At 36.7% G+C, this 14317-nt stretch overlaps 1 protein-coding gene across 2 annotated transcripts in view; it reads right to left on the bottom strand.

The window, feature by feature from the left end:
• Positions 1-442: 442 nt before the first annotated feature.
• Positions 443-14317, bottom strand: part of LOC115436781 (anoctamin-8-like) — a 60033-nt gene continuing 46158 nt past the window's right edge. For both annotated transcript variants that reach the window (XM_030159714.1, XM_030159715.1), the window contains exons 14-17: positions 12241-12432; positions 8227-8358; positions 5810-5920; positions 443-1834 (exon numbers count right to left, since the gene is read on the bottom strand). In XM_030159714.1, coding sequence (XP_030015574.1) covers positions 1172-1834; positions 5810-5920; positions 8227-8358; positions 12241-12432 — 1098 coding nt within the window. In that variant the 3' untranslated portion in view covers positions 443-1171. The remainder of the gene's footprint in view (positions 1835-5809; positions 5921-8226; positions 8359-12240; positions 12433-14317) is intronic.

The following is a 14317-nucleotide window of genomic DNA, read 5'->3' as shown; positions in this document are numbered from 1 at the left end:
AAATCAATCAAACTGTCGGCTAGGTCGGAGTGAAAGGAGCAGCTCTAGTTTAAAAAGGCTGAAGTCTTACACCCACAACACAATGGGCCAAGGCAATCTGAGCAGAGAGGACACTGGTCCAGTCCCTGGAAAAGACGCCTACTTGGTACGATAAGGTCACTGAGCATTTTCTTCAAAAGGAACAGAGGGCCGAATGTATGTTTAAATAACTTGACTTTTTTTTTGTTTGGTTGTTTTTTTTTTGTTTTGTTTTGATGTAAGCCGACAATGAGCTTTCCCTGTCTGAAAGACGAGCAGCCGCCACTGTTTAGTCCATGTCAAATGTTTGGAAACTGAATTAAATGAAAAGGAAACAACTTCACAGTAGATTATCTAACCAGCATGTCCCTTACAGAGTTTACATTCATTAATTATTTCAGTCAAACAAAGCAGCAACACAGTCTTATCATCCAGTGATATTTATTTATTGTTAACAAAGTCAGCCAATGCTCGGTCTCTTGATGGATGTTAATTCAAGTGCGATTTTATTTGCATCATCAAAGTACATTCACTAATTTATGTAGTAAAATAATTCATACAAAAATCAAAGTTAAGAAAAATAGAATATTTTTATGGTCACAGTGAATATAATTTGACCTATTGCAGAAGAATACAATGGCTTTCTAAGTGCTCGCCAACTAAAAAGACATGACGGACATATAATGCGTGCACATGATGCAACATGCATTACATGCAGGCTGTCAAATGAGAAACAAACCTTGATTTGGAAGCTGCTATTCATGGTTCTGATAAAAGTGGCCCAGTGATGAGTAAATAAAAAAAAAACAAACACATCCTTCACATCAACATAATCAGTTTTTTTCTGCTGTTGAAAACCAGGCAGTCATGCAGTATTTTAACGTTAAGGAAAAGTCGCTCCGGTCCCATTCGAGGGCTTACACTTACTGTACAGTTTTTACATGGAAGCTAGATAATCAAGTCTTATAGATACAGTTTAATGCTTTGTGCGAAGTAGTTGCATCAAGGGTGAAAGTCTACCGCTCGCTGACCGTACATGTGGTCCTGGTGACTAGTGTGTTCTCCTACAGTACAGGAATGTGGCCTCAACATGACATTGCTTTCCCTCTGTGATATTACATTGGTACAGTTTAGTACAGTTGGACATTTATTATTAACTTTTTGAGCCAGAGTTTTCAGGATCAGTTAATTGTCTTGACTCTCCTTTCTCGGACTCATTGGAGGGTAACTCCTCTGGTGTTGTGTTTAAGTCAGCTCTGTTGGGTTGTGCGTTTGCAGCCTGGCTGGGTGGCTGTGTCCCATTTACACACACTACAGTCCCCTCGGATTTGCTGAAACTGAACAGCTTCCCGGGACTGAATGTCCTGTTGGGGGACTGTGACCTCTCCTGGCCACTAGGGAGCACCGTAGAGGTTACTGTTGATCCTTGGGTGGCTCCAACTGCTACTGCTGGTTCTTTTTTCACCTCGGGCGACTTCAAGAACTTGAGAAATCCTGGGAGCTTTGCCTCTCCCCCAGTTGGAGACTGAGCAGGGGAGCGGGAGGTGCCGGAGGAGAACTTTCCCTGGAGTGGGATGATCTGCTTCAGTTTCATCACATTGTTGTTTCCCAGGAGAGAGCTGGGTCTCTTGGGCTTGTCCCCTGGTTTCCCCCCTGGTGCTTTGTCGTGGTGGTGCTGGTGCTGACTGTCCGCCTTGTGGTAGTCGCTCTCCTGCCGGGCCTCGGCCTGCAGCTCCGCCTGACGCTGCAGCTCCTCCTCTTCACGCCTGCGTCTGAGCTGCTGTTGGAAATGCTGCTGGGCCTGCTGCTCGTGCTTCTGAATACGGAGAGAGACATTTAAACACAAAACTGGGTAACTGTGCAGTGGAGATGATGTGACCTAACCAAGCTGTTTGTTCTCACAAATCATACCTTTCATATTTGTTTGCCCTCAATTTGTTTGTTATCTTAAGAACACAACTAATTTAACATTTTTGTACATGCTGTTCAGATTTGTAGACGATAAATTTAACTCCACCTTGAGTCAGTTTAGACCACAGGTGTCAAACATGCGGCCCGGGGGCCAAATCCGGCCCGCCAAACGGTCCAATCCGGACCCTGGGATGAATTTGTGAAATGCAAAAATTACACTAAGATATTAACAATCCTTTTAGTTCAGGTTCCACATTCAGACCAATTCAATCTCAAGTGGGCAGGGCCAGTAAAATACTATCAAAAGAACATATAAATAATGACAACTCTAAATTTTTCTTTGTAAATGTAAATATTTTAACCCTTTCATGCACTGTCCACTCCAGTGGACAGTTCTTCTCCAGCTGTTCTCTTGTATATTAATGGGTTTTGTTGTTTTAGTTCCATATCAGCCAACACAGTGGACACTTATGCACCATCCCATACACTGTAATTCAGATCATTACTGTACAGGGTGGGGAAGCAAAATTTACAATGAACATTTAGTTGTTTTTTCTCAGCAGGCACTATGTCAATTGTTTTGAAACCAAACATATATTGATGTCATAATCATACCTAACACTATTATCCATACCTTTTCAGAAACTTTTGCCCATATGAGTAATCAGGAAAGCAAATGTCAAAGAGTGTGTGATTTGCTGAATGCACTCGTCACACCAAAGGAGATTTCAAAAATAGTTGGAGTGTCCATAAAGACTGTTTATAATGGAAAGAAGAGAATGACTATGAGCAAAACTATTACGAGAAAGTCTGAAAGATACTATTAAAGAAGAATGGGAGAAGTTGTCACCCGAATATTTGAGGAACACTTGTCCAAGTTTCAGGAAGCGTGTGAAGGCAGTTATTGAGAAAGAAGGAGGACACATAGAATAATAACATTTTCTATTATGTAAATTTTCTTGTGGCAAATAAATTCTCATGACTTTCAATAAACTAACTGGTCATACACTGTCTTTCAATCCCTGCCTCAAAATATTGTAAATTTTGCTTCCCCACCCTGTAACTTTACTGTTTTTGATAAACCTGATCTGCACTAACATGTCTGAGTGTAAATCAATTGTTAATTGTCAGACAAGAAGTTTTTTTTTTTTTTGCATATTAGCTCCATGAAGTGAGTAATTACTAGCATTAGAATATGTTAAAATGTGAGAAGACATCAGATTAGCAGCATTAAAAATGTTTTTATTTCATTGTTTTCATATCACTTTCTGATATTGGGTTTTAAACACGTTTCTTTACTTCAAAAATTAAATGCATGGATATTTTTGTAACTCCATCGAAAAAAAAAAAAAACTCGATCGCATTGTTTTTTTCATGGCTAAACACTGAGGAAAAAAATCTTGACTAAGGTTCTCATAATTCGTGCATGAAAGGGTTAATATATTTACACTAAAACAAAGTATAATTTTGCAAAAAATGCAAATAACCTGAACAAATATGAACAACCTGAAATGTCTTAAGAGAAGTCAGTACAATTTTAACAATATTCTGTCTGTTACTAAATATTTTGTGTATTTGTAGATCCACTGTGATCTGTAACTTACACTGTACATGTGTAAATGATAAACTGAGGTAGAATATTGTTAAAATTACACTTATTTTTTCAGTTTATTCATGTTTCTCACATTTTTTGAAAGGATAGTTTGTAGATGTAAACCTGTTCATTATGTAAATTAACTTTTTTTTGCTCTAAAACATAGAGAAAAGTTTGGAGTTGACATTATTTATATATTATTATGTTATTATTTTACTGGTTCAGCCCATTTCAGATCAAATTTAGTTGAATGTGGCCCCTGAACTAAAATGAGTTTGACACCCCTGATTTAGAGAACAACTTCAAAGTAATATAACTGTAACTCATGTCTTGTGCACTGCAAAAATCAAAATCTTACCAAGTGTATTTTTCTCATTTCTAGTCAAAATATCTCATCACACTTAAAATAAGACATAATCACCTAAAGAGTAACTTTTCAATGAGATATAAGAACTTATTTTTAGACAATAGATCTAGAAAATCTTATTTCAAGAAATCTTACCAAGAAAATTTTCACTTGTTCCATTGGCAGATTTTTTTTTTTGCTTAATTCAAGATTTTTTTGCTTAAGTCAAGCAAAAAAAATCTGCCAATGGAACAAGTGAAAATTATCTTGGTAAGATTTCTTGAAATAAGATTTTCAAGAGCCACTGTCGAAAAATAAGTTCTTTTTATCTCACTGAAAAGTTACTCTTTAGGTGATTATGTCTTATTTTAAGTGTGACGAGATATTTTGACTAGAAATGAGAAAAATACACTTAGTAAGATTTTGATTTTTTTCCAGTGTGTTTCAAAAATGTATTTTTTTCATTGACATCCTGAATCCAAGATGGCTGACGACAAGTATACCCACGAAAAACATGTATATATTTATTTATTTATTTAACAAGTCAGTTCAGTTAAATAAATAAATACTAGTACTCTGTCAGCATTAGTTGACCACGACTTTACACGTCAAAAAACATCCACCGACCCAAATATATAAAAACATCATTCAGCAGTGGACTGATATTACATCATATCTTGTTTGTGAACCTGCTATAATATCTACTGCATATCTGCTCTTTAAATTCCATAGTAGTATTAGTTGAGAATATCCCAGTGGAAAGTGGAAGCCAAGGTTATTATCGTTGACGAAAACTAACGAAATGACGAAAACTAGAATTTTAAAAACATTTTCGTTAACTGAAATAAATAAAAACTATAATTAAAAGAAAAAAATACTAATTGAAACTGTATTGTGTGTTTACAAAACTAACTAAAACATATAAAAATTATGGATAAAATTCCCTTCGTTTTCGTTTTTGTCAATATTGGATTGATATGAAATCAATATATTTCCCTCAAGCAATTTTAGCTGCTGGCACCATATGATATTTAACGGTCCGTCACTTCTCGTCACTTGTCGTTTCCAGTCGTGTTCTCATCCACACTCTACCTGGAAACATGGAGACTAAAGTAGAGAGAAAGTACCAGAGTCCTGTCTGGGATTTATTTAAATACGAAGGCGAAGAACATAAAAGATATGAAAAAACTAAAACTAAGCATTTAGAAAATAACGAAAACTAGTAAAAACTAGCAAACCTGCTTTAAAAACTAATTAAAACTAATTGAATTAGAGAAAAAAAAGTCAAAACTAAATAAAACTAAACTATAATATGAAAAATCCAAAACTATTAGATCCTTGGTGGAAGCGACAGTGAATCAGTATGTTTTCATCAGCAACAAAATGTGCTCCCATCTTTACAGTATTGATGTAAGGTTTTTGCATTTATTTAACCACAACTGTTAAAATCTTATCTTTTTAAATCAGATGTTTTTCCCTCTCTGTTGTTTCTAAAACACATTTTTTGTTGAGTCTATACTCTTTACCTAAAAAAAGACATGACATTTCCTATTATCAGCTTTATACCACTTTTTACCCCTTTTCTCGTTGCATCGTCACCACACACATGTGGGCAGTTAAATAACATTCATGTAGAGCAGAATTTTGTCAAATCTTAGGATAATTTTTGGACATAATTCATGCATTAAAGGGTTATGATAACATCAAGACAAACTGCCACCAATGTGAGGGAACACTGTATAAACACACATAGGTGAATAAACACAGTTATTGTTATTTCTGTGTTTTTTTTTATTGGATTAGGTTTGCACGGTTTAACAAAAGGCTTCCTTAGTGTACATTTGTTGGACAAAGAGACTAAAAGGGATGCAGAAATAAAATGCAGCCAGCAGCAAGCCTCGGCTTGACCGAAGGTCTTTCAAGCTATGACATAACTATACCTTGAAAGCTTCCCTTCGTCGGTACTCTAGCTTGGCCATCTCTTCTGCAACCCAGCCAGGGATATCAGGGATAGCAACATGGATGATGTACTTTAGGAGGATTGCAAAGTGCTGAAAACCATCCAGACCACAAAGGGACAAGCTCAACACACAGTTGCATTAAGACACAATGTCATTTTCTGTTTACACAAAACAACACATCATACAAATACCAAAAACTCTTGTGAGGTTTTGCATTGTTGGATCAAAACTTAGAGTTCTTAGGTTAGGATTTACAATGACAACAATAAGAGCTGACCATGCACAAAAGTTTCTGTTGAAATATACACTCGAGGAAAAAAGAAACGCACCATTTTAATTTTCTAGATTTTTTTCAGAAATATGACAGTTATTGCAAAATTGCAAACTACAATGAGTTCAGTACTGTTCTGAGTCAAAATGAAATGATTGCTTTCCTGGTTCCAGTTGATTGATTTTGATTAGCAATAAGAACTGTATTTTTTATTCCTCACCCATGTCTGCTCATGAGTGAAAGTCACAGATGAATTGGATCTCTCCTCAATTGTACACAACCATTCCCTATAAAAAGACACCAAAATGGAGCAAAAACACATTTGTCCACAATGACACGACTACTGCAACCGGAGAGAGATCGGGACATTGACATGCTTCAAGCTGGACGGAGCAGAAGGGCCGTAGCCAGGGGGTTTGGAGTCCACCACTCTACTGTTGTACACACCACTGATTTTTTACACTTTTTTTTTTTTTTTTGGTGGAACTCTAACATGTTCACATCAACCATACATCCATCCCTGATATTCAGGCCCAATTAATCAATGTTTATCACAGTTTCGATAACAATAACATGACAAAACAATAAAGCACCACAGTAAACAAAAAACAGATGTTTTATTCCATTTTCAATAATTAACGTGACCACCATTCGCCTCAAGGACCTTAGTTATTCTTCTCCTCATGGATCGGCAGTACAGTAGGAGCTGATCTTGTGGTATGGCCGCCTATTCTTCCACCAGTGCCACCCTCAGATGCTTTTGAGTTTCGGGGGGATTTTCACGTTGTCGGATACGCCTGACCGAACCAGCGGGTGCGACATTGCGCGGCCAGGCTGGATGCTTTGGGCTGGCATGTGCGGGCTCGAAGCACCTCGTTGGAAACCCGCTGGGGCCACCTGATGTTTTTGATGGTTCTGAGAGCCCTGCTATCAGAGCCATCTATTCTGGCAGCCAGAGTCTTGTTTAAGGGCCATGTTTCCGAGCCATAGAGCAGGATGGAGAGGATGGCAGAGTTGTAAATCTGGAGCTTCGTCATGTCCTCCACCTCCCTCCTGACCATTCAACAAGAGCCATCCTTCAATTTGATCCAAAGGCCGCAGGCTGGAAACGACCACGAGGCAAGTCCCGCACCCGATGGCTTGACGTCATTGCGGGCGATCTCCAACAACATGGAGTTACCATGGAGGACGCAGAGCAGCTGGCACAAGACCGCCAGCGATGGAAAACACTGGTTCACCTGGTCGGCTCAACGCACCGGGACGGGACACCCGCTCCATCGCAGGAGTCCTAGTAGTAGTAGTAGTAGTAGTAGTAGTAGTAGTGGATACGCCTGATGAGCAAATCCCAGACATTTGCAAGATGTACAACGGTAGAGTGGTGGACTCCAAACCCCCTGGCTACGGCCCTTCTGCTCCGTCCAGCTTGAAGCATGCCAATGTCCCGATCTCTCTCCGGTTGCAGTAGTCGTGTCATTGTGGACAAATGTGTTTTTGCTCCATTTTGGTGTCTTTTTATAGAGAATGGTTGTGCACAATTGAGAGGTCCAATTCATCTGTGAGTTTCACTCATGAGCATGAGAAAAAATAAAGGAAGGTCCGCACAACCAGTGAGCTCCCAAACCATTTAATCGTGACGTTTCGGGCCAAGGCCCTTCATCAGACTTCCTCAGTCTGATGAAGGGCCTTGGCCCGAAACGTCACGATTAAATGGTTTGGGAGCTCACTGGTTGTGCGGACCTTCCTTTATTTTTTCTCACGTTCTACTTTTTTGGGATCCAGCACACCTCTAATTTTGGATGTGCGTGTCGTTCACCTTTTTTCACTCATGAGCAGACATGGGTGAGGAATACAAAAATACAGCTCTTATTGCTAATCAAAATCAATCAACTGGAACCAGGAAAGCAATCATTTCATTTTGACTCAGAACAGTACTGAACTCATTGTAGTTTGCAATTTTGCAATAACTGTCATATTTTTTGAAAAAATCTAGAAAATGAAAATGGTGCGTTTCTTTTTTCCTCAAGTGTAAATAACATGTTTCTGACAAAAACAAAAGTCACTTAATTCATACAAATCTTTCTGCAAAAATCCACTTACCACCCATGCATTAAAAAACACTGCGTACCTCCAGTAAGACGATGGAGATGATGGTCATCTCAGGACTCAACCAGGGGAACAGACGCTGCAGCTGCCCGCACTGACCAATCAGGTAACAGTTAACTATGATGGCTATTAGACCCATCGCCTCCATCGCCGTCTATTTTAAAATAAAAAGATAAAGACGCAGAAACAAATAAGTCCCCCAGCACAAAAACATAAAAACATGTTTCAATTTTTTTTTTTTTGTGTTTTTTTTAAAAATAATTTTATTTGTGGATTTTCAACAGCATAGCATGGATGCATCATACAATCTTTACATTTCTACTGTGTTTTTGAACACAAGTCCCCACCCCCAACTTAAATATAAACATAAACATGTAAATATATTTACGAGAAGACATCAGGATTATGAACAGGAGGCATATAGCATTCATACAAAGTCTAGATGTGAAAACATAGTAAAAGCAAAAATAAATACATAAAATTGAATAGATAACAATCACACATATTAAAAAAAAAAAAAGACAGAAATAAAATATGTACAATACCTACAGTTATCCAGGTGATGAATGGTGATTTGGTGTTAAAGTCATGATATATTGCTCATTCTATAAGTTTCTGTGAATTTTAGAAAATTCTGCTATCCTTTACAGAATTTTGCAGTTGATGCTACTAATGTACATCTCATCTTCACCATATGTAAAAACCTCATAATGTCTGCAATCCACTGATCATGTGTGGGAGGGGTTTCCTGTTTCCACTTCAAAAGTATAAGATGTCATGCAAGTAGAGAAGCAATTGCAATAGCATTTGAATAATATTTAGAAATATAAATGTTTGGGGGAATCACTCCAAAAAGTGCTGTCAGGGCTGAAGGTGGAAAGTTAATCTGATAAATTTCTGAAAATGTAGTAAATATAGATGTCCAATAGTTATGAAGATTAGGACATGTCCAAAAAGTGTGGAAAAGGGAACCAGTATCTGCTTTGCAACGACTGCAGAGCGGGTCAGTGCCCGGATAGAATTATGTTTCAATGTTTACTCACTATAATCCTTGACTGTTCGGGATGGATACCAAGTTTTAGTTTTTTTTACAATATCCAGCCCTATGAGAATCAAAGTGTAGAATGAGGTCTGTGCAGGTTGAGGGTTTTCTGACTGTGATGATTGGCCAAGTGGAGGAGGAAACACACCAGGAGGCTGGAATGATCTTCACCGTGGTATAATTTATTTACAGTGTTTGTCCAAGTAACATAGTTGTTAGAGCTGTGTTAGTGAAAAACAAACAAACAAAAAAACTAACAAAAAACTAAACTAACTCAACTAACAACAAAAGTGTGAGTTTAAGGCAGGGGTGTCAAACTCATTTCAGTTCAGGGACCACATTCAGCTAAATTTGATCTGCAGTGGGCCGAACCAGTAAAATAATAATATAATAATATATAAATAATGTCAACTCCAAACTTTTCTCTATGTTTTAGAATAAAAAAAGTAAAATTACATTATGAAAATGTTTGCATTTACAAACTATCCTTTCAAACAATGTGAGTAATATGAATAAACTGAAAAAAAAGTGTAATTTTAATAATATTATGCTTCAGTTTATCATTACACATGTACATTATAAGTTTTAGCTCACAGTGGATCTACAAATACACAAAACATTTAGTAACAGTTGGAATATTATTAAAATTGCACTTACTTCTCTTTAGACATTTCAGGCTGTCCATATTTACATTTACATTTATGCATTTGGCAGACGCTTTTTTCCAAAGCAATTTACAGGGGAAAATTTGTTCATATTTGTTCAGGTTATTCAGATATTTTTGCAATATTATACTTTGTTTTAGAGTAAATACATGAAAACATTTACATTTACAAAGAGAAAAATTTGGACTTGTGAGTATTTATAGGTTATTATGACCCACCTGAGATTGAATTGGTCTGAATGTGGAACCTGAAATAAAGTGATTGTTAACATCTTGGTGTAATTTTTTCATTTCACAAATTCATCCCAAGGGCTGGACTGGACCCTTTGGTGGGCCGGATTTGGCCCCAGGGCCACATGTTTGACACCTGTGGTTTAAGGGGTGGATGAACCTAATGTTACCTAATAATGAGGCATCTTTTCCAGAGAAATGGAAATTTGTATATTTAGAAAAAACCTGTAGGTCAAGGTACAGGAGAATTTCTTTTCCATTATATGTACAGTGTAGTATAGTATTATTATCTATGTATGAACATGGGATGGGGGTTGAAGTTTTTCCTCATGAAAATCACAAACCACAGCAGCCCATGTGCACTATGAAGCCTCTTAGGTTATTTTGTGAAGCTTTATACAGTAATTATAACATTTAATGGTACTTGAACATTAGTAAGTAATTTACAGGGGTATTTAAATCACTGCATTTATTAGTGTATTTATTGTTTCTGAAATGCATGTCTACACACATGCATTAATCAGTCTGTAGTAATATATATCGGCTAAAATTTACTTAGGGGGTCAAATAAGTGGCCATTTTTGTCAAAAAAAAAAAAAAAAAGTTGTAAGAAATGCATAAAACTGTGTTCAAATAATACTAATACATTTGTGCACAGACTACTGATATCATCTCACAGTGGAAACTATATTTTCAGAAATATTGGATTTTGAATAGCACGTGTATGTGAAAACTTTTGCTGGTGGACGGACGTGACATTACCCATGATGATCTGGTCAGTACCAGTACTTTATTAGTAATAAACTTATATACTTACTATTGCTAATTATCCTCGTATTCATAAATGTTAGTATTGTGGATCTAAAACAATAACAGCTGACACAAAAACACAAAATGTGGCAGTGGACGGATGTGACATGGTTGTTACAGATCCCATCATACTGATGCTCGGCAGCCATGTCACCGTTTACACTAATGATCCCTGTGCAAAAACTAGGATCATAATTATTTATTGTATAGTTTATCATCATACTAAAGAGTAAATAACAATATAGAATTTTTTTTTTTTTTAAATGCTTTTTATTAGAAAACTTTTGATTTAAAAAGTGACATGTGACATTCTTAATGTATGTATTGGCGTAACATAAGCAGGATGGATCAGCACCATACTCCATATTGCAACCTGTAAAAATAAAACGTGATATGTAGGATAGAATCTTGTAAGAAAAACTGGGGAATCTAAAAGAATAGAATATTTGTTTTTCAGGTAAATTCAGTTAAAACATAACTTGGCCATTTGTGACATGAAAATATAGCATTAATTGTGATGAAATTGGACATTTTTGACCTGAAAACATAGTTCATATGACCATCAACATGTTGCAACAGAACTGAAATCCTGTAAATTTGCATAACTTGCATTTACCAACACAAAGTTCCTTTGGGGATTCACTTATATTGATTTCTTATGCACAAAGACATAAATAAGACCTCTAAGCAAATTTTAGCTGTTTTACAAGTGGAATATACAGCAAATATGTAAACAGTATAATAAACAAAAATGCATCTCCGAAAAAATATGAATATTGTAGAAGTTATATGGGATTATCTGGACCGAGAAAAGGATACAAGACCATGAAAGGGTCACTCTGGGACTTTCATAAGGTGTGTAATATATAACACAAGATTATTTAAAACAACATCCAGACAGTCGACCTGAGAGAGTGTAAGTTTTACTGAATCAAATGGAGGTCACACTGAATACACACAAGATGTTTAGTTCTGATTTTATGTCTGTGTTTCAATACTGTGTCTATATTCCCTTGTTAGAAATAAAGACACACACCCATTACAACCCCGCAAAAAAGACTTGTGCACAGTACTGTTTGTTTTTATCTTAGGTATTTTATGGTCTGTTGGTGAAGCAGGGTTTATCACTTTGGAGGAGGGCCATACATTTATAGGTCAGAGGAAGAAGCATCCAGGTTTTAATGCGACTTAAAAGGATATTTAATGTCGTATATGCTTTCAGATGGCCTCTACATTACCTACGTCGCCTGGAAGGGTTTTCCTGACATTATAGACTAAACCCCACTGACCTGCCACTGTCCGATGTTCTCCACCCTCTGTCCAAACGGCCTCTGCAGACCCGTACACAGCTTCAGGGCGTCACTGCGGATCTCAATGATGTTGTTGATAAGAGCACACATGGCCGCCAGGGGAAAGGCAGAGGAAAAGAGCACCACGTATCCAAACTGAATGAACATCTCCTGGTAGTCCTGAAGTGTATCCTGTAAGGGTCAAAGGTCAGAAAGGAACAAATGTGATTACATTTTTAGAGATTTCACAAATCGTCCCTTGAGAATCAGCTGGTTCTACGTATGCCAACTTTTTGCAGAAATGGAGTTAAACATATCAGGACATTCTAAAATCCTTTAAGTTTATGTCCCAAAGTGCTAAGCTCCAAGCTAAACATCTACACACACTTACACCCAGAAACATTTAGTTCTATGTCCTGAGTGGCGCTCATTTCAAATCAGGTAGTTCTATGTCCAAGGACCCAATCAGGGGCCAGACCTGGATCATGTGACATTCGCTCAAAATGGCCGTGGAGCACATGTAAAGCACAAAATGAGAACTCCTGTGAATGTATATTTAACTTACTACTACTATACTAGTACTTGCTCTGTACTAATGTACAGAGCAAGAAATAATTTACTGCCAAAAAATATTCGGGGAATGTTCACTGAAAGAGAAGGAGGCTGCAATCTAAGGGGGGGGAGCTAAATTTTAAAAAGCATAAAGTAAGAACAGCACTGAAAAGTATGTGCACAACAACCTGTGGAGTGACTTTGTGGAACAATCTAGAACAGGAGATAAAGGAAAGTATAAACATAAATGTATCTAAAAAGAGGTATAAAGAATTGTTTCTAAATAGGTATAGGGAACACGAAGGATGAAAACAGTATTGTTGCAAAGTTCAGGTGTGGTTTCTTGGAATTAAGAGAGAGTAATTCGAATTTCAGAGATTCTGATATGTGTGAGAGGATTAGAGTGGGGGCAGATGTGAAGTCTAGATGAACTGGGACTGTGGTGGTGAAATTATGGAATAGACCTTATGATGCATTTAAGTTATCCACTCCTTTGGCGAAGTTAAAAAAAAAAAAAGACGCAGTTTCTTTAAATTTAAATTATTCTGAAATATTAAATTGAGATGGTAGATGTGTTTTTGTTGTTGACTTTTTTGTTGTTGTTGTTATTATTATGGTGTAAATGCTGGATGCTGTACACATTTAAGTTGATGTAAGCAGTGTATTAGTTGAAAAGGATAGGCAAAAAAATAAGCTTTTGCTTCTAGCCTATTCCTTTTTTGGTTTTTATGTTTATTACAACTGATGTACTGAGTATAATGACGGATGTAAAACCAAAAATAAATTTATTCATTCATTCATTCAACTTTGATGCAATTTTTGCATTTTATACAGGGTGGGGAAGCAAAATTTACGATATTTTGAGGCAGGGATTGAAAGACAGTGTATGACCAATTAGTTTATTGAAAGTCATGAGAATTTATTTGCCACAAGAAAATGTACATAATAGAAAATATTTTTATTCTATGTGTCCTCCTTCTTTCTCAATAACTGCCTTCACACACTTCCTGAAACTTGCGCAAGTGTTCCTCAAATATTGGGGTGACAACTTCTCCCATTCTTCTTTAATAGTATCTTCCAGACTTTCTCGTAATAGTTTTGCTCATAGTCATTCTCTTCTTTACATTATAAACAGTCTTTATGGACACTCCAACTATTTTTGAAATCTCCTTTGGTGTGACGAGTGCATTCAGCAAATCACACACTCTTTGACGTTTGCTTTCCTGATTACTCATATGGGCAAAAGTTTCTGAAAAGGTATGGATAATAGTGTTAGGTATGATTATGACATCAATACATGTTTGGTTTCAAAACAACTGACGTAGTGCCTGCTGAGAAAAAACAACTAAATGTTCATTGTAAATTTTGCTTCCCCACCCTGTACACTTTTTTCTAATTTTTATTTTTTATGTTATAGATTCTGGTCAAGTGAGCAATGTTGTCGGGTGTCAGGTTCAAATGAGAATGTGGCTCATTCATCGACTTTTATTTATGAGCGTACGAAGAATTTTCAATACTCATCAAT

The sequence above is a fragment of the Sphaeramia orbicularis genome, chromosome 17 (assembly GCF_902148855.1).
Source record: "Sphaeramia orbicularis chromosome 17, fSphaOr1.1, whole genome shotgun sequence".
Classification (NCBI taxonomy): domain Eukaryota; kingdom Metazoa; phylum Chordata; class Actinopteri; order Kurtiformes; family Apogonidae; genus Sphaeramia; species Sphaeramia orbicularis.
This window is presented reverse-complemented; position numbering and strand designations above follow the sequence as displayed.